This window comes from Hyla sarda, unplaced genomic scaffold (assembly GCF_029499605.1).
Source record: "Hyla sarda isolate aHylSar1 unplaced genomic scaffold, aHylSar1.hap1 scaffold_532, whole genome shotgun sequence".
In the NCBI taxonomy this organism is placed as follows: Eukaryota; Metazoa; Chordata; class Amphibia; order Anura; family Hylidae; genus Hyla; species Hyla sarda.
Window position 1 is genome coordinate 190,906 of NW_026610543.1, and position 22,930 is coordinate 213,835.

Consider the following 22,930-nt stretch of genomic DNA (forward strand, 5'->3'; position numbering starts at 1 on the left):
CTGGCGCGCGCGGCTCCGCTCTCTAGGGCGCGCGCGCGCCAGCTCTCTGAGACTTAAAGGGCCAGTGCACCAATGATTGGTGCCTGGCCCAATTAGCTTAATTGGCTTACATCTGCTCCCTGGCTATATCTGATCTCCTCCCATGCACTCCCTGGCCGGATCTTGTTGCCTTGTGCCAGTGAAAGCGTTTAGTGTGTCCAAAGCCTGTGTTACCTGAACTTCTGCTATCCATCCTGACTACGAACCTTGCCGCCTGCCCCCGACCTTCTGCTACGTCTGACCTTGCCTCTGCCTAGTCCTTCTGTCCCACGCCTTCTCAGCAGTCAGCGAGGTTGAGCCGTTGCTAGTGGATACGACCTGGTTGCTACTGCCGCAGCAAGACCATCCCGCTTTGCGGCGGGCTCTGGTGAAAACCAGTAGCCTCTTAGAACCGGTCCACTAGCACGGTCCACGCCAATCCCTCGCTGACACAGCGGATCCACAACCCGTAAGCCGAATCGTGACAGTAGATCCGGCCATGGATCCCGCTGAGGTGCCGCTGCCAAGTCTCGCTGACCTTACCACGGTGGTCGCTCAGCAATCGCAGCAAATTGCCCAACAAGGACAGCAGCTGTCGCAGTTGACCGCCACGTTACAGCAACTTCTGCCTCTGCTACAGCAACAACCATCTCCTCCGCCAGCTCCTGCACCTCCTCCGCAGCGAGTGGCCGCTCCTAGCCTCCGCTTGTCCCTGCCGGACAAATTTGATGGGGACTCCAGACTCTGCCGTGGATTTTTGTCTCAGTGTTCCCTGCATATGGAGATGTTGTCGGACTTGTTTCCTACAGAACGGTCTAAGGTGGCGTTTGTAGTAAGCCTTCTTTCAGGAAAGGCCTTGTCTTGGGCCACACCGCTCTGGGACCGCAATGATCCTGCCACAGCCTCAGTCCAGGCCTTCTTCGCTGAAGTCCGGAGTGTCTTCGAGGAGCCAGCCCGAGCTTCTTCTGCCGAGACTGCCCTGTTGAACCTGGTCCAGGGTAATTCTTCAGTGGGCGAGTACGCCATCCAATTTCGTACTCTTGCTTCCGAGTTATCATGGAATAACGAGGCTCTCTGCGCGACCTTTAAAAAAGGCCTATCCAGTCGCATCAAGGATGTGCTGGCCGCACGAGAGATTCCTGCCAACCTCCAAGAACTCATCCATTTGGCTACCCGCATTGACATGCGTTTTTCTGAGCGACACCAAGAGCTCCGCCAGGAAAAAGACTTAGATCTCTGGGCACCTCTCCCACAGCATCCTTTGCAGTCTACGCCTGGGCCTCCCGCCGAGGAGGCCATGCAAGTGGATCGGTCTCGCCTGACCCAGGAAGAGAGGAATCGCCGTAGGGAAGAAAATCTCTGTCTTTACTGTGCCAGTACCGAGCATTTCTTGGTGGATTGCCCTATCCGTCCTCCACGTCTGGGAAACGCACGCACGCACCCAGCTCACGTGGGGGTGGCGTCTCTTGGTTCCAAGTCTGCTTCTCCACGTCTCACGGTGCCCGTGCGGATTTCTCCTTCAGCCAATTCCTCCCTCTCTGCCGTGGCCTGCTTGGACTCTGGTGCCTCTGGAAATTTTATTTTGGAGTCGTTTGTTAATAAATTCCGCATCCCGGTGACCCGTCTCGTCAAGCCGCTCTACATTTCCGCGGTCAATGGAGTCAGACTGGATTGCACCGTGCGTTACCGCACAGAACCCCTCCTGATGTGTATTGGACCCCACCACGAAAGGATTGAGCTCTTCGTCCTACCCAGCTGTACCTCTGAGGTCCTCCTCGGTCTGCCATGGCTCCGGCTTCATTCCCCCACCCTTGATTGGACCACCGGGGAGATCAAGAACTGGGACTCTGCCTGCCATAGGAAGTGCCTCTCCCCCCCTCCCAGTCCCGTCAGGCAAACCTCTGTGCCTCCTCATGGCCCCCGTCCTGGTGACACACTGCCCCGTGCCAGGCTTCGCCCTCTGCCCTCCCTTCCCATTCCCACTCCTGCTGTACTGCCTGCCGTTGAGGAAACCCTCCAGTCTTTCCCGGTGTCCTCATCCCAGGGGAGGCAGTTACCGGACAAAGAAAAGGGGAGACCTAAGGGGGGGGGTACTGTTACGCCTAGCGCTCCGGGTCCCCGCTCCTCCCCGGAGCGCTCACGGCGTCTTTCTCCCTGCAGCGCCCCGGTCAGTCCCGCTGACCGGGAGCGCTGCACTGTCATGGCCGTCGGGGATGCGATTCGCACAGCGGGACGCGCCCGCTCGCGAATCGCATCCCAGATCACTTACCCGTCCCGGTCCCCTGCTGTCTTGTGCTGGCGCGCGCGGCTCCGCTCTCTAGGGCGCGCGCGCGCCAGCTCTCTGAGACTTAAAGGGCCAGTGCACCAATGATTGGTGCCTGGCCCAATTAGCTTAATTGGCTTCCATCTGCTCCCTGGCTATATCTGATCTCCTCCCTTGCACTTCCTTGCCGGATCTTGTTGCCTTGTGCCAGTGAAAGCGTTTAGTGTGTCCAAAGCCTGTGTTACCTGAACTTCTGCTATCCATCCTGACTACGAACCTTGCCGCCTGCCCCCGACCTTCTGCTACGTCTGACCTTGCCTCTGCCTAGTCCTTCTGTCCCACGCCTTCTCAGCAGTCAGCGAGGTTGAGCCGTTGCTAGTGGATACGACCTGGTTGCTACTGCCGCAGCAAGACCATCCCGCTTTGCGGCGGGCTCTGGTGAAAACCAGTAGCCTCTTAGAACCGGTCCACTAGCACGGTCCACGCCAATCCCTCGCTGACACAGAGGATCCACTACCTGTAAGCCGAATCGTGACATCACCATCATACAGGAGATATCTTTATATTATTATATACAATATATTATGTCCCCATCATAGAGGAGATATCTTTATATTATTATATACAATATATTATGTCACCATCATACAGGAGATATCTTTATATTATTATATACAATATATTATGTCACCATCATACAGGAGATATCTTTATATTATTATATACAATATATTATGTCACCATCATACAGGAGATATCTTTATATTATTATATACAATATATTATGTCCCCATCATACAGGAGATATCATTATATTATTATATTATATACAATATATTATGTCCCCATCATACAGGAGATATCTTTATATTATTATATACAATATATTATGTCCCCATCATACAGGAGATATCTTTATATTATTATATACAATATATTATGTCCCCATCATACAGGAGATATCTTTATATTATTATATACAATATATTATGTCCCCATCATACAGGAGATATCTTTATATTATTATATACAATATATTATGTCACCATCATACAGGAGATATCTTTATATTATTATATTATATACAATATATTATGTCACCATCATACAGGAGATATCTTTATATTATTATATACAATATATTATGTCCCCATCATACAGGAGATATCTTTATATTATTATATACAATATATTATGTCCCCATCATACAGGAGATATCTTTATATTATTATATTATATACAATATATTATGTCACCATCATACAGGAGATATCTTTATATTATTATATTATATACAATATATTATGTCACCATCATACAGGAGATATCTTTATATTATTATATACAATATTTTATGTCCCCATCATAGAGGAGATATCTTTATATTATTATATACAATATATTATGTCACCATCATACAGGAGATATCTTTATATTATTATATACAATATATTATGTCACCATCATACAGGAGATATCTTTATATTATTATATACAATATATTATGTCACCATCATACAGGAGATATCTTTATATTATTATATACAATATATTATGTCCCCATCATACAGGAGATATCATTATATTATTATATTATATACAATATATTATGTCCCCATCATACAGGAGATATCTTTATATTATTATATACAATATATTATGTCACCATCATACAGGAGACATCTTTATATTATTATATACAATATATTATGTCCCCATCATACAGGAGATATCTTTATATTATTATATACAATATATTATGTCCCCATCATACAGGAGATATCTTTATATTATTATATACAATATATTATGTCCCCATCATACAGGAGATATCTTTATATTATTATATACAATATATTATGTCCCCATCATACAGGAGATATCTTTATATTATTATATACAATATATTATGTCACCATCATACAGGAGATATCTTTATATTATTATATACAATATATTATGTCCCCATCATACAGGAGATATCTTTATATAATTATATTATATACAATATATTATGTCACCATCATACAGGAGATATCTTTATATTATTATATACAATATATTATGTCACCATCATACAGGAGATATCTTTATATTATTATATACAATATATTATGTCCCCATCATACAGGAGATATCTTTATATTATTATATACAAAATATTATGTCCCCATCATACAGGAGATATCTTTATATTATTATATTATATACAATATATTATGTCCCCATCATACAGGAGATATCTTTATATTATTATATTATATACAATATATTATGTCACCATCATACAGGAGATATCTTTATATTATTATATTATATACAATATATTATGTCACCATCATACAGGAGATATCTTTATATTATTATATACAATATATTATGTCCCCATCATACAGGAGATATCTTTATATTATTATATACAATATATTATGTCCCCATCATACAGGAGATATCTTTATATTATTATATTATATACAATATATTATGTCACCATCATACAGGAGATATCTTTATATTATTATATACAATATATTATGTCACCATCATACAGGAGATATCTTTATATTATTATATTATATACAATATATTATGTCACCATCATACAGGAGATATCTTTATATTATTATATACAATATATTATGTCCCCATCATACAGGAGATATCTTTATATTATTATATACAATATATTATGTCCCCATCATACAGGAGATATCTTTATATTATTATATACAATATATTATGTCACCATCATACAGGAGATATCTTTATATTATTATATACAATATATTATGTCCCCATCATACAGGAGATATCTTTATATTATTATATACAATATATTATGTCCCCATCATACAGGAGATATCTTTATATTATTATATACAATATATTATGTCCCCATCATACAGGAGATATCTTTATATTATTATATACAATATATTATGTCCCCATCATACAGGAGATATCTTTATATTATTATATACAATATATTATGTCCCCATCATACAGGAGATATCTTTATATTATTATATACAATATATTATGTCCCCATCATACAGGAGATATCTTTATATTATTATATACAATATATTATGTCCCCATCATACAGGAGATATCATTATATTATTATATACAATATATTATGTCCCCATCATACAGGAGATATCTTTATATTATTATATACAATATATTATGTCCCCATCATACAGGAGATATCTTTATATTATTATATACAATATATTATGTCCCCATCATACAGGAGATATCTTTATATTATTATATTATATACAATATATTATGTCACCATCATACAGGAGATATCTTTATATTATTATATACAATATATTATGTCCCCATCATACAGGAGATATCTTTATATTATTATATACAATATATTATGTCGCCATCATACAGGAGATATCTTTATATTATTATATTATATACAATATATTATGTCACCATCATACAGGAGATATCTTTATATTATTATATACAATATATTATGTCACCATCATACAGGAGATATCTTTATATTATTATTATATACAATATATTATGTCCCCATCATACAGGAGATATCTTTATATTATTATATACAATATATTATGTCACCATCATACAGGAGATATCTTTATATTATTATATACAATATATTATGTCCCCATCATACAGGAGATATCTTTATATTATTATATACAATATATTATGTCACCATCATACAGGAGATATCTTTATATTATTATATACAATATATTATGTCACCATCATACAGGAGATATCTTTATATTATTATATACAATATATTATGTCACCATCATACAGGAGATATCTTTATATTATTATATACAATATATTATGTCCCCATCATACAGGAGACATCTTTATATTATTATATACAATATATTATGTCCCCATCATACAGGAGATATCTTTATATTATTATATACAATATATTATGTCACCATCATACAGGAGATATCTTTATATTATTATATACAATATATTATGTCACCATCATACAGGAGATATCTTTATATTATTATATTATATACAATATATTATGTCCCCATCATACAGGAGATATCTTTATATTATTATATTATATACAATAGATTTTGTCCCCATCATACAGGAGATATCTTTATATTATTATATACAATATATTATGTCACCATCATACAGGAGATATCTTTATATTATTATATACAATATATTATGTCCCCATCATACAGGAGATATCTTTATATTATTATATTATATACAATATATTATGTCCCCATCATACAGGAGATATCTTTATATTATTATATTATATACAATATATTATGTCCCCATCATACAGGAGATATCTTTATATTATTATATTATATACAATATATTATGTCACCATCATACAGGAGATATCTTTATATTATTATATACAATATATTATGTCACCATCATACAGGAGATATCTTTATATTATTATATTATATACAATATATTATGTCACCATCATACAGGAGATATCATTATATTATTATATACAATATATTATGTCACCATCATACAGGAGATATCTTTATATTATTATATACAATATATTATGTCCCCATCATACAGGAGATATCTTTATATTATTATATACTATATATTATGTCACCATCATACAGGAGATATCTTTATATTATTATATACTATATATTATGTCACCATCATACAGGAGATATCTTTATATTATTATATACAATATATTATGTCCCCATCATACAGGAGATATCTTTATATTATTATATACAATATATTATGTCACCATCATACAGGAGATATCTTTATATTATTATATACAATATATTATGTCCCCATCATACAGGAGATATCTTTATATTATTATATTATATACAATATATTATGTCCCCATCATACAGGAGATATCTTTATATTATTATATTATATACAATATATTATGTCCCCATCATACAGGAGATATCTTTATATTATTATATTATATACAATATATTATGTCCCCATCATACAGGAGATATCTTTATATTATTATATACAATATATTATGTCCCCATCATACAGGAGATATCTTTATATTATTATTATTATATACAATATATTATGTTTGCATCATACACGAGAGATATTTATATTATTATTATTATTATATACAATATATTATGTTTGCATCATAAAGTTGACATGTTTTTACTTTTGGAGACATCAGAGGCTTTTTCACAAAAGTTTCAAAATAAGAATTTTCAGGGACCAGTTCAGTTTTGAAGTGGATTTGAGGGGCTTTAATATTAAAAAATACCCCAGAAATGACCCCCATTATAAAAACTGCACCCCTCAAAGTATTCAAAATGACATTCAGTAAGTGTGTTAACCCTTTAGGTGTTTCACAGGAATAGCAGCAAAGTGAAGGAGAAAATTCAAAATCTCAAATTCAAACACTCGCATGTTCTTGTAGACCCAATTTTTGAATTTTTACAAGGGGTAATAAGAGAAAAAGCGCCCCCCCCCCCTAAATATGTAACAAAATTTCTCTTGTGTTTTTACAAAGCCCCCATAGTACCAGAACTGTGGACCCCCCCCCCCCACATGTGACCCCATTTTGGAAACTACACCCCTCACGTAATGTAATAAGGGGTACAGTGAGCATTTACACCCCACTGGCGTTTGACAGAACTTTGGAACAGTGGGCTGTGCATATATAAATTACATTTTTAATTTTCACGGACCACTGATCCAAAAATCTGTCAGACACCTGTGGGGCGTAAATGCTCACTGTACCCCTTATTACATTACGTGAGGGGTGAAGTTTCCAAAACAGGGTGCCTCCAGCTGTTGCAAAACTCCCAGCATGCGTGGACAGTCTCGGCATGCTTTGAATTGTAGTTTTGCAACATCTGGAGCACTTGAGTTTGGACACCACTGTGCAGTGGTCTCCAAACTGTGCCTTTCCAGATGTTGCAAAACTACAACTCCCAGAATGCCGAGTCTGTCCAGGCATGTTGGGAGTTGTAGTTCAGCAACATCTGAAGGCTTTCCGGGAATGATGGAAGTTGTAGTTTTGAAACTCCTAGAAACAGCAGTGAAGATCACTTTACAGCAATCTTCCCTGCCCCCTCCACTTGCCTGCAGGTCCTCCAAGCTTCCTGCTCTACTTGCCGGTCCCTGCGTCTTCCACGTACCTGCTGCCGGTCCCCCTGCCTCAACGGCCCCCGCAGTCATCTTCCCCCGCTCTGCCCGGACTCCTATATCCCCACCCCTGCCTTGCGATTCGCCGGTCAGTCCTGATCGGCCAATTGCTGGGGGTAGGAGGAGGTGCCACCACTGCCACCTCACTCCTATCCTTCAGGATGATCGCGGATGTCACTGACAGCTCAGATCATTCCTATTTTCCGGGCAATGAGGTCATCAGAGACCCGATCAGCCCGCAAATCGCCGATCTGAATCGATTTGCAGCGATTGCCGACATGGGGGGGGGGGTAATCAAGACCCCCCCAGGGGTTTGCACAGGATGCCTCCTGAATGATTTCAGGAGGCATACCGGTCCGGTCCCCGCCCGGCAAGCGGTGGGGACCAGAATTCTCACTGGCATACAGGTACACCCTTGGTCCTTAAGTACCAGGGTGTCAGGGTGTACCTGTATGCCCTATGTCTTTAAGAGGGTTAACATTTTTGGGCATGGGTTATTCACTTTGTGGTGTCCACTGTTTCGGTATGAATTTTTGCATGTTTGGCACTTTGCACTGCTGCACCGATGTACTTTGGTATAAATGTAGTTTATTTATCCTTTATCTATTGTTTATATTTATATATCAGTATAATTGATTAGATGCATGTCTAATATGTGCTTATATATAATTAATAGCATACTTATAACTTATTTCTATGATGGCTCCTATGTCTAGGCCCGTTACAGTATATGCTGCTCTTCTCTTATGAATTCTAATCTGCGCAGCGCATGTCTCCCACTGACCGGATGAGAGCTGACTATGTGCACGAGCGCGGCCGCCATCTCCAACATGTGGACACAGGTACCTGGTGTTCTACATATTTACTAATATACACTGTTATGCGATTGGCTGCTTATATACAGTATATATATATACCATCCTAGCCACTAGTAAGTTGATTCCCTGAGGAAGCCTAATGGTGAAACTGCGTTGGGGTACTGACAGACTGTGAGGGTGTGTGCAGAGCGGTGTTTACTGCTTTGGTGCGTGTTCTATGGGAAAATGGCTGTTTATATCTATGATACTGGAGGTGAAGTTATCCATTGGTGAGTGAATGTCACGTACTTTCATGGACTTATGACATCATTTCCCATTTCCATTTGCTGACCTCATAATTCCACTTTGTGTGACTGGTGGCCCTGCAGGGTTGTACTGTCACATTATGCACTTTATTATGATGTCCACACAGCAGTCAGATTTGTCTGATTGTTTTTGTCCCTTTTTAATTTGTGTATTCAATAAAGATTGATTGCCTGATATATATATAAAAATAACTATAATTCACACCAGACACAAAGTGGAATAGATTTTTTGCACTAGACCATTAAACCTACATTTAGGATTTGGCCCATTTTTTCGGTTACACCATTCAGCACTTGCAAAAGCCTCATTAATAATATTCTCTGGATAGTTATGTTTGATTCTTCAGCTCGTCAGACTGCGCCAGATACACATCTCTGATAATAGGGAATGAACATGAGGAGGATGGGACCTAGTAAAATCTAGGAGAGTGTTCTTAGCTGTATTTTCCCAAAAACCTTGGGTACAAATGGAATTTTTACCTATATGAATCAAAACATCTAGGAATTCCCGCTGCTGATCACCTTATACATATTGACATTATTGAAATTAAAATGGGAAACAAATTCTTCAAACCGAATCGTCACCTTTCCATACAATCAGTACGTCATGGACATAATAAAACGCTTGATGTTACTAGCATAGGGATTGGTTTCAGAAAACACGTAATTACGCGTGAAGACAGATAAAAACTAATTGGCATATGTGCAGGAGACCGGCGTGCCCATGGCTGTACCCTTCTCCTGCCTATACCATCTGACATTGAACGTAAATTCATTGTGATTCAAAAAGTGAGTAAACCTCCTTATTATGTAGCTAACTGCCTCCTGGGTATAGTAGTCAGTAGACATAACAATGGAGCCACCGCCCTTATCTGCTTTACAGATCTTCAAATCGGGTGAAGATTGAAGCCATTTTAATGCTCTTTGTTCCCTACCAGAGAGGTTATGAGTAACGGGATAAATTAGGGACTTTACCTATGGACTCAAGAGAGCGGACAGAGTCTACAGGAAGGGAGGACTGTTTCCTACCTTTTAAGGGTCCCAACCTTTCCTCAGAAGTGATAGACACATCTGCAACTAACATGGCTACTCAAGAATGTGCCGACAGAACTCAACCCTAGTGGACCATACGGAGCTGGCATTTCACCCACTTTTTCTGCAGCAATACCATCAATTCTTGATGACCCTTCTATAGATCTATTTCAAATTGTGTGTAATCAAAAGAATCACATAAACCAAAATTCAAACCCCTAGAAAGAAGTGACACACAGTCGTAGTAAAGAGCAACATTGTCCAAGTTCATTGATGTGTCCCAGTTACTCCCCTCCTTCTCCTGTTGACATAGTTGACCGGCTCTTTGATCTCCTCCTGCCACGTCGGGTGCGTTTTCTAAAGGTGCTGAAGGTTTATTTACAATACAGAAATGTGGGTGCACTACTGTGGTAGATGTATACAATGACATTGGCTAATCCCTCAACACTGATGTTAAAATTGAGACATTCGCCAGTGTATCCTTATATTAAGGACACACCAGAGCCCGCACACCAACGCCAAGGTTTCTCAGATGGCACGGGACCTAACGCTAACCTACCTGTGCGTAATAAGCAAAAACCAGGGGCCAGTGGGCAATTACAGCAGCACTAGGTCGACATGTAGCCTGCTCCCAGTTCCCTCCAGCGTGACTAAGCACACATACAATGGAAGGGGGGAGAGAGGCTACAAGCCCCACCCAAGTTGGCTGATATAGGTGCATGGCCTCACAGGTGCAACCCTAATGCTGCCTGGAAAATGTTCAAGGCGCATTAACATATGGAGTTTACACACCTCCACGTATAAATTTACAAACAACAACAAAAAACGTGGTCTCAAATGGCTGGAGGTGCTCAACCCCAAATGCAGTCGTGCATATATACTGGGGGAGCAGATCCTGCCCTTGTAGTCCGTTGCTAGGGGCGATCCCCAGCATAAAAATGCATACAATGGAGGATGCCTGCAGGGACTACAAGTGCCACAATAGAATCCTACACCAGATAAACGGTGTGGATGTGTAACAATTAGAATACAATACAGAAATGTGGGTGCACTACTGTGGTAGATGTATACAATGACATTGGCTAATCCCTCAACACTGATGTTAAAATTGAGACATTTGCCAGTGTATCCTTATATTAAGGACACACCAGGCTTGTAGCCTCTCTCCCCCCTTCCATTGTATGTGTGCTTAGTCACGCTGGAGGGAACTGGGAGCAGGCTACATGTCGACCTAGTGCTGCTGTAATTGCCCACTGGCCCCTGGTTTTTGCTTATTACGCACAGGTAGGTTAGCGTTAGGTCCCGTGCCATCTGAGAAACCTTGGCGTTGGTGTGCGGGCTCTGGTGTGTCCTTAATATAAGGATACACTGGCGAATGTCTCAATTTTAACATCAGTGTTGAGGGATTAGCCAATGTCATTGTATACATCTACCACAGTAGTGCACCCACATTTCTGTATTGTATTCTAATTGTTACACATCCACACCGTTTATCTGGTGTTGGATTCTATTGTGGCACTTGTAGTCCACTGCAGGCATCCTCCATTGTATGCATTTTTATGCTGGGGATCGCCCCTAGCAACGGACTACAAGGGCAGGATCTGCTCCCCCAGTATATATGCACGACTGCATTTGGGGTTGAGCACCTCCAGCCATTTGAGACCACGTTTTTTGTTGTTGTTTGAAGGTTTATTTAGATGCATCAGGGGAAGAACGAGGATGATCAGAACAATTGGTCTCTGAATCTGTGGTCCAGACTACCAGAGACATTTTATGGTTCCTTCTATTCTGGATCTTACGATTTCTCCTGTTTGTGCGTCTAGTATTCCATGTGAATACGAGGCGGTCCTCATAATCCCGCTTGTTACGCTTACATTTATCACACTTTGTCTGTGGTTCCGGTTGGATTAAGGAGACTTTTTCTTTTCAAGCATTTTATGGAACGTTTTAGCATTGGCCTGGGGTCTTGTATTCCTGCTTGGTTTTACATGGTGGTGATGCCTTCATATTCTCTCCCATTGTAATTGTCTCATAGCGAGGTCTAAATAGGTTTTTCTCATAAACTCATTATCATCAGTGAACGGAGAAGGTGTCTCGTATTATTGCATAGTGATGAGCGGCAATGCCCATATTCGAATTTGCGATATTTCGCGAATATATAGACGAATATTCGTCCTATATTCACGAATTTGGCGTATTCATTATATTCGCATATTCGAGGAAGAAAACAGTGAGGGGGTGGGCAAGTGTATTTACATCATTCTAATTGGCCCACAAGTGAAAAGAAGGAATATGCGAAAATTCCCATATGCGCATATGCAAAAAAAAAATTTATATTCGCAATTCGCGCCCAACACTATTATTGCAGCGACTTCACTGTCCAGAAAGATCTAATTTCTTTGTCATTTTCTCTTCAATCTCAGATCTAGATGAATAAAACTATTAAGCTATAACCATAATGTGAATCGATTCATCACATGTCGTTCATCTTATTTAGTCTCCGCCCTCTTCTGCCCTTGCGGGTTCTTTTACGTAGGTGATTAGGCATCTGATCACACGAGTACGTGAACACTTAACCTCTGTTCGCACTGGACATGGTGCCCGCGTCTTATTGCCCATGTGACAGCACAATGCCGATTGCAGGGTCCTGAAATTTGCCGGGTTACAAATAGTTAACCCACCTGGCCTTGGCGCTGATCGTCATTTGCTCCAGTGTGTAGCGCCGGATAATGAAGCTTGAAGCTTTAGGACCTATTGGTCTTAATGATAGAAATGATCTGAGTTTACATTTTTAGAAGATTATTTTTGTTTTGTGTATTTTTTGGTTGTGTCCAATGTTTTACAGCTGTGTTTGTAACGTCTTATACCAATCATTGAGCGTCGGCAGAGGAAGCGCGCACAGCACACGATACCATCCGTCCCACGGAGGCGCCTCGCACCATTGACCGCTGTACCCGCTGATGTGTCTTCAAGTTGAACACGACCGGTGAGTGCGGCTTAGTTATATAGGGGCGTTATATAGGTCCACGCCTCGGATGAAGGTATTAGGGGCATTATATAGGTCCACGCCTCGGATGAAGGTATTAGGGGCATTATATAGGTCCACGCCTCGGATGAAGGTATTAGGGGCATTATATAGGTCCACGCCTCGGATGAAGGTATTAGGGGCATTATATAGGTCCACGCCTCGGATGAAGGCATAAGGGGCGTTATATAGGTCCGCGCCTCGGATGAAGGCATTAGGGGCATTATATAGGTCCACGCCTCGGATGAAGGTATTAGGGGTGTTATATAGGTCCACGCCCCGGATGAAGGTATTAGGGGTGTTATATAGGTCCACCCCCCGGATGAAGGTATTAGGGGCGTTATATAGGTCCACCCCCCGGATGAAGGTATTAGGGGCGTTATATAGGTCCACCCCCCGGATGAAGGTATTAGGAGTGTTATATAGGTCCAAGCCTCGGATGAAGGTATTAGGGGCGTTATATAGGTCCACCCCCCGTATAAAGGTATTAGGGGCGTTATATAGGTCCACACCTTGGATGAAGGTATTAGGGGCGTTATATAGGTCCACCCCCCGGATGAAGGTATTAGGGGTGTTATATAGGTCCACCCCCCGGATGAAGGTATTAGGGGCGTTATATAGGTCCACACCTTGGATGAAGGTATTAGGGGCGTTATATAGGTCCACGACCCAGATGAAGGTATTAGGGGCGTTATATAGGTCCACGCCTCGGATTAAGGTATTAGGGGCGTTATATAGGTCCACCCCCCGGGTGAAGGTATTAGGAGCGTTATATAGGTCCACGCCTCGAATGAAGGTATTAGAGGCGTTATATAGGTTCACAACTTGGGTGAAGGTATTAGGGGCGTTATATAGGTCCACACCTTGGATGAAGGTATTAGGGGGCTTTATATAGGTCCACGCCCCGGATGAAGATATTAGGGGCGTTATATAGGTCCACGCCTCGGATGAAAGTATTAGGGGCGTTATATAGGTCCACGACCCAGATGAAGGTATTAGAGGCGTTATATAGGTTCACGACCCAGATGAAGGTATTAGGGGCGTTATATAGGTCCACGCCTCGGATTAAGGTATTAGGGGCGTTATATAGGTCCACCCCCCCCGGGTGAAGGTATTAGGAGCGTTATATAGGTCCACGCCCCCGGATGAAGGTATTAGGGGCGTTATATAGGTCCACGCCTCGGATGAAGATATTAGGGGCGTTATATAGGTCCACCCCCCTGGTGAAGGTATTAGGGGCGTTAAATAGGTCAACGACTCGGCTGAAGGTATTAGGGGCGTTATATAGGTCCACGCCCCGGATGAAAGTATTAGGGGCGTTATATAGGTCCACGCCTCGGATGAAGGTATTAGGGGCGTTATATAGGTCCACCCCCCCTGGTGAAGGTATTAGGGGCGTTAAATAGGTCAACGACTCGGCTGAAGGTATTAGGGGCATTATATAGGTCCAAGCCCCGGATGAAAGTATTAGGGGCGTTATATAGGTCCACGCTCCAGATGAAGGTATTAGGGGCGTTATATAGGTCCACGCCCCAGATGAAGGTATTAGGGAAGTTATATAGGTCCACGCCTCGGATGAAGGTATTAGGGGCGTTATATAGGTCCACACCTTGGATGAAGGTATTAGGGGCGTTATATAGGTCCACGCCCCAGATGAAGGTATTAGGGAAGTTATATAGGTCCACGCCTCGGATGAAGGTATTAGGGGCGTTATATAGGTCCACACCTTGGATGAAGGTATTAGGGGGCGTTATATAGGTCCACGACCCAGATGAAGGTATTAGGGGCGTTATATAGGTCCACCCCCCGGATGAAGGTATTAGGGGCGTTATATAGGTCCACGCCCCGGATGAAGGTATTAGGGGCATTATATAGGTCCACGCCCCGGATGAAGGTATTAGGGGCATTATATAGGTCCACGCCCCGGATGAAGGTATTAGGGGCGTTATATAGGTCCACGCCCCGGATGAAGGTATTAGGGGCGTTAAATAGGTCCACACCTCGGATGAAAGTATTAGGGGCGTTATATAGGGCCACCCCCCCGGATGAAGGTATTAGGGGCGTTATATAGGTCCACGCCCCAGATGAAGGTATTAGGGGCGTTATATAGGTCCACGCTCCGGATGAAGGTATTAGGGGCGTTATATAGGTCCACGCCCCAGATGAAGGTATTAGGGGCGTTATATAGGTCCACGCCCCGGATGAAAGTATTAGGGGCGTTATATAGGTCCACCCCCCGGATGAAGGTATTAGGGGGCGTTATATAGGTCCACGCCCCAGATGAAGGTATTAGGGGCGTTATATAGGTCCATGCCCCAGATGAAGGTATTAGGGGCGTTAAATAGGTCCACGCCTCGGATGAAAGTATTAGGGGCGTTATATAGGTCCATGCCCCAGATGAAGGTATTAGGGGCGTTATATAGGTCCACGCCCCGGATGAAGGTATTAGGGGCGTTATATAGGTCCACGCCCCGGATGAAGGTATTAGGGGCGTTATATAGGTCCACGCCCCGGATTAAAGTATTAGGGGGCGTTATATAGGTCCACGCCCCGGATGAAGGTATTAGGGGGCGTTATATAGGTCCACGCCCCGGATGAAGGTATTAGGGGCGTTATATAGGTCCACACCCCGGATGAAGGTATTAGGGGCGTTATATAGGTCCACGCCCCGGATGAAGGTATTAGGGGGCATTATATAGGTCCATGCCCCGTATGAAGGTATTAGGGGCGTTATATAGGTCCACGCCCCGGATAAAGGTATTAGGGGGCGTTATATAGGTCCACGCCCCGGATGAAAGTATTAGGGGAGTTATATAGGTCCATGCCCCAGATGAAGGTATTAGGGGCGTTATATAGGTCCACGCCCCAGATGAAGGTATTAGGGGCGTTATATAGGTCCATGCCCCGGATGAAGGTATTAGGGGCATTGTATAGGTCCATGCCCCGGATGAAGGTATTAGGGGCATTATATAGGTCCATGCCCCGGATGAAGGTATTAGGGGCGTTACATAGGTCCACGCCCCGAATGAAAGTATTAGGGGCGTTATATAGGTCCACGCCTCGGATGAAGGTATTAGGGGCGTTATATAGGTCCACCCCCCTGGTGAAGGTATTAGGGGCGTTAAATAGGTCAACGACTCGGCTGAAGGTATTAGGGGCATTATATAGGTCCAAGCCCCGGATGAAAGTATTAGGGGCGTTATATAGGTCCACGCTCCAGATGAAGGTATTAGGGGCGTTATATAGGTCCACGCCCCCAGATGAAGGTATTAGGGAAGTTATATAGGTCCACGCCTCGGATGAAGGTATTAGGGGCGTTATATAGGTCCACACCTTGGATGAAGGTATTAGGGGGCGTTATATAGGTCCACGACCCAGATGAAGGTATTAGGGGCGTTATATAGGTCCACCCCCCCGGATGAAGGTATTAGGGGCGTTATATAGGTCCACGCCCCGGATGAAGGTATTAGGGGCATTATATAGGTCCACGCCCCGGATGAAGGTATTAGGGGCATTATATAGGTCCACGCCCCGGATGAAGGTATTAGGGGCGTTATATAGGTCCACGCCCCGGATGAAGGTATTAGGGGCGTTAAATAGGTCCACACCTCGGATGAAAGTATTAGGGGCGTTATATAGGGCCACCCCCCGGATGAAGGTATTAGGGGCGTTATATAGGTCCACGCCCCAGATGAAGGTATTAGGGGCGTTATATAGGTCCACGCTCCGGATGAAGGTATTAGGGGCGTTATATAGGTCCACGCCCCAGATGAAGGTATTAGGGGCGTTATATAGGTCCACGCCCCGGATGAAAGTATTAGGGGCGTTATATAGGTCCACCCCCCGGATGAAGGTATTAGGGGCGTTATATAGGTCCACGCCCCAGATGAAGGTATTAGGGGCGTTATATAGGTCCATGCCCCAGATGAAGGTATTAGGGGCGTTAAATAGGTCCACGCCTCGGATGAAAGTATTAGGGGCGTTATATAGGTCCATGCCCCAGATGAAGGTATTAGGGGCGTTATATAGGTCCACGCCCCGGATGAAGGTATTAGGGGCGTTATATAGGTCCACACCCCGGATGAAGGTATTAGGGGCGTTATATAGGTCCACGCCCCGGATGAAGGTATTAGGGGCATTATATAGGTCCATGCCCCGGATGAAGGTATTAGGGGCGTTATATAGGTCCACGCCCCGGATAAAGGTATTAGGGGCGTTATATAGGTCCACGCCCCGGATGAAAGTATTAGGGGAGTTATATAGGTCCATGCCCCAGATGAAGGTATTAGGGGCGTTATATAGGTCCACGCCCCAGATGAAGGTATTAGGGGCGTTATATAGGTCCATGCCCCGGATGAAGGTATTAGGGGCATTGTATAGGTCCATGCCCCGGATGAAGGTATTAGGGGCATTATATAGGTCCATGCCCCGGATGAAGGTATTAGGGGCGTTACATAGGTCCACGCCCCGAATGAAAGTATTAGGGGCGTTATATAGGTCCATGCCCCAGATGAAGGTATTAGGGGCGTTATATAGGTCCACGCCCCGGATGAAGGTATTAGGGGCGTTATATAGGTCCATGCCCCGGATGAAGGTATTAGGGGCATTATATAGGTCCATGCCCCGGATGAAGGTATTAGGGGCATTATATAGGTCCATGCCCCCGGATGAAGGTATTAGGGGCGTTACATAGGTCCACGCCCCGGATGAAAGTATTAGGGGCGTTATATAGGTCCACGCCCCGGATGAAGGTATTAGGGGCGTTATATAGGTCCACGCCCCGGATGAAGGGTATTAGGGGCGTTATATAGGTCCATGCCCCAGATGAAGGTATTAGGGGCGTTTATATAGGTCCACGCCCCGGATGAAGGTATTAGGGGTGTTATATAGGTCCCACGCCCCCGGATGAAGGTATTAGGGGCGTTATATAGGTCCATGCCCCAGATGAAGGTATTAGGGGCGTTATATAGGTCCACGCCCCGGATGAAGGTATTAGGGGCGTTATATAGGTCCACGCCCCAGATGAAGGTATTAGGGGCGTTATATAGGTCCATGCCCCAGATGAAGGTATTAGGGGCGTTATATAGGTCCACGCTTCGGATGAAGGTATTAGGGGCGTTATATAGGTCCATGCCCCGGATTAAGGTATTAGGGGCGTTATATAGGTCCATGCCCCGGATGAAGGTATTAGGGGCGTTATATAGGTCCACGCTTCGGATGAAGGTATTAGGGGCGTTATATAGGTCCATGCCCCGGATGAAGGTATTAGGGGCGTTACATAGGTCCATGCCCCAGATGAAGGTATTAGGGGCGTTATATAGGTCCACGCTTCGGATGAAGGTATTAGGGGCGTTATATAGGTCCACGCTTTGGATGAAGGTCCATGACCCCCTGCGGGATTACAACTTGTAGTTACCTTACTTTACTCCAACATTTAAAGCGTCATTCCGAGAACGTAGATAATGAGAAGCCTCTAAGGCCATTTAGATTTTGACTTGTTAGACGGTCAATCCATCGGCTTCTTCCCTAAGGTTTTGGGATTGTCCCTTTAGATAATTCTGTACTTATTGTGGTGGCACGTTAATCGCATATAAGCAGCTAATGGTGTCTCGGCATCTGTTCTTATAGCGCCAATACGTTTACCGAGGCGTCTCCCAAGTTCTCGTGTGGTCTTCTCCACATACAATTTTAGGCATTTGGCTACATACCTGTGACCTTGTGATACTCGGTCTAGGACATATCTTGTCTTTTAGATCGGGATCGGATTGTAAAATGAGATGATATGATGAGAATAGGCCTCATAGGTTCCTATACACATAATTATCTAATAAAGGACATTGTATATTTATTGTGGTGTAAATAAAAGTTATGTTTTATTTAATAAGGGTCATTAGTTTAGGGTGATCCATAAGGGGGTTTATCCCTAAAAGTGTGTTGTTGTCTGGCTCCTCCCCCCACACAGTCACACATGGGGCCCAGGCTCCTCCCCCACACAGTCACACATGGGGCCCCTGGCTCCTCCCCCACACAGTCACACATGGGGCCCTGGCACCTCCCCCACACAGTCACACATGGGGCCCTGGCACCTCCCCCACACAGTCACACATGGGGCCTTGGCACCCTCCCCCACACAGTCACACATGGGGCGCCTGGCACCTCCCCCCACACAGTCACACATGGGGCCCTGGCACCTCCCCCACACAGTCACACATGGGGCCCTGGAACCTCCCCCACACAGTCACACATGGGGCCCTGGCACCTCCCCCACACAGTCACACATGGGGCCCTGGCACCTCCCCCACACAGTCACACATGGGGCCCTGGCACCTCCCCCACACAGTCACACATGGGGCCCTGGTTCCTGCCACACACACAGGGGTCCTGGCACATCCACCACACACACACAGGGGTCCTGGCACCTCCACCACACACAGGGGCCTTGGCACATCCACCACACACACAGGGGCCCTGGCACCTCCCCCACACTGTCACACATGGGGCCCTGGTTCCTGCCACACACAGGGGTCCTGGCACATCCACCACACACACAGGGGTCCTGGCAGCTCCACCACACACAGGGGTCCTGGCACATCCACCACACACACAGGGGTCCTGGCAGCTCCACCACACACAGGGGTCCTGGCAGCTCCACCACACACAGGGGCCCTGGCACATCCACCACACACACAGGGGCCCTGGCACCTCCCCCACACAATCACACATGGGGCCCTGGCACCTCCCCCACACAGTCACACATGGGGCCCTGGCTCCTCCATCACACACGGGGGCCCTGGCTCTTCCCCCACACACAGGTTCCTCCCTAGCTCCTCCCCACACAGTCACACATGGGGCCTTGGCTCCTCACCCTCACAGTCACACATGGGGCCCTAGCTCCTCCCCACACAGTCACACATGGGGCCCTGGCTCCTCCCCCACACAGTCATACAGGGGGCCTCACCTGTAGATGCAGAGCTGGAGCGGTTTCTCGCTGCGGAGTTGTTCCAAGCTGGAGAGAAGCTGCAGGCTGTGAGGAGCTGAGAGACATCACACGGCAGAGAGAAGGTGTCACCACAGACACCGCGCTCCAGAGATGGCAGGAGCTCCTGAGACGTCTGTACATCCTGCAGAGCGCTCAGCAACGACGCCACATCCATGTCCTGCAGGGCCTGTACTGGGGCCACATCTGAAAGGGCCACACTGAGTCACATCACACTGCGCACCCACTACACAGAGGAGACGACACAGGAGGGGGAGAAGGGCACAGGAGGGGGAGGAGGGCACAGGAGGGGGAGGAGAAGACAGGAGGGGGAGGAGACACTCGAGGAGGAGACACAGGAGGGGGAGGAGACACAGGAGGGGGAGGAGACACCAGAGGAGGAGGTGACACCAGAGGAGGAGGGGAGACAGGAGAGGAAGAAGGAGACACAGGAGAGGAAGGAGGAGACACAGGTGAGGAAGGAGGAGACACAGGAGGGGTAGGAGACACAAGATGAGGAGGAGACACAGGGGGTGGAGACACCAGAGGAGGAGGAGAAGACACAGGAGGTGGAGACACCAGAGGAGAAGGAGACACAGGAGGGGGAGACACAAGGGGAGGAGAAGACACAGGAGGAGGAGATACCAGAGGAGGAGAAGACACAGGAGGAGGAGATACCAGAGGAGAAGGAGACACAGGAGGGGGAGACACAAGGGGAGGAGAAGACACAGGAGGAGGAGATACCAGAGGAGAAGGAGACACAGGAGGAGAAGACACAGGAGGTGGAAATACCAGAGGAGAAGGAGACACAGGAGGGGGAGGAGACACAGGAGGTGGAGACACATGAGGAGGAGGAAGAGAGACACAGGAGGAGGTGACAACAGAGAAGGAGAAGAAACAGGAGGGGGAGTAGAAGACACAGGAGGGGGAGGAGAAGACACAGGAGGCGGAGACACCAGAGGAGGAGGAGACACAAGAGGAGGAAGAGACACAGGAAAGGGAGGAGGAAGAGACACAGGAGAGGGAGGAGACGCATGAGAGGTAGGAGGAGGAGACACAGGAGAAGGAGGATAAACAGGAGAAGGAGGAGGAGAAACAGGAGAAGGAGGAGGAGGAGAAACAGGAGAGGGAGGAGGAGGAGAAACAGGAGAGGGAGGAGGAGGAGAAACAGGAGAGGGAGGAGGAGGAGAAACAGGAGAGGGAGGAGGAGGAGAAACAGGAGAAGTAGGAGGAGGAGAAACAGGAGAGGGAGGAGACACAGGAGAGCGAACATACACAGAAGGGGGAAGAGACACAGAAGGGGGAGGAGACACAGAAGGAGGAGGAGACACAGAAGGGGGAGGAGAAAGAGACTAAGAATGGGGTAAAGACAACAGAGGGGGTGAAGACAACAGAGGAGGAGGAGACACAGGAGTAAGGGGAGGAGACTAGGAAAGGGGTCGAGTAGCTGGAGTAAGATGAGACTAGGGGGGAAACAGGAGGAGACTAAATGAGAGGGAGACACATGAGAGAAAGAGGAGGAGACTAAGAATGGGCTGGAGACAACAGAGAGGCAGGAGACACAGGAGAGGGAGGAGAAAGAGACACAGGAGAGGGAGGAGAAAGAGACACAGGAGAGGAAGGAGGAGGAGACACAGGAGAGGGAGGAGGAGGAGACACATGAAAGAAAGAGGAGGAGACTAAGAATGGGGTGGAGACAACAGAGAGGCAGGAGACACAGGAAGGGGAGGAGGAGGAGACACAGGAGGAGGAGACACAGGAGGAGGAGATGCAGGAGGAGCGGAAGGAGACAGGAGGGAGACAATGACTGCACCAATGTGGTGGGTGTGCTGCATACCCGCGCCAAGCTGTGACAGGCAGTTGTGTATGATAAGTGACAGTAGCCGCCACTGTGCTGCAGACATTGAGTTGCTGTCTCCAGTGAAGCTGCGGAGGGCGGCGGGCAGTTCTACCCCGGACAGCTGCTCGGACAGCGCTTCGTGGTTGTCAGTCAGCATTTGGATGACCAGTAACCCATTGTAGACTGAGGGGAAGCACCTAGAAGGCAGAAGGTGATTAGGTACCGGTGGTGGGAGGAGCTCAGTCGGGTGACGCTCTAGACCCTTACCCTTCTGTGCTCTGCAGCTTACTGATGGCGCCGGGGATGGCCCTCAGCAGACTTGTAGCGCTCCCACTGGCAGCCAATCCGATGCTGGAGAAGATTTCCTTCATTACTTGGGCATCTCCAGGATTCAGGGCGTAGCGGCGGGAGCTTCCTCGCAGGTCACAGCTTCCCACCCCGGTCAGCACCTTCAGGACCTGCCAGGG

The 22,930-nt window shown here is 45.2% G+C and overlaps 1 protein-coding gene across 1 annotated transcript in view; it reads right to left on the reverse strand.

Moving 5' to 3' along the window:
* The window catches only part of LOC130338923 (cullin-9-like), a gene marked incomplete at its 5' end in the record, with an annotated part of 154,103 nt that overhangs the window by 120,308 nt on the left and 10,865 nt on the right, over nucleotides 1-22,930 (reverse strand). Inside the window, 4 exon segments of the mRNA XM_056554028.1 lie at nucleotides 20,606-20,672; nucleotides 20,675-20,830; nucleotides 22,461-22,660; nucleotides 22,731-22,921. Of these exon segments, the coding sequence (XP_056410003.1) occupies nucleotides 20,606-20,672; nucleotides 20,675-20,830; nucleotides 22,461-22,660; nucleotides 22,731-22,921 (614 nt within the window).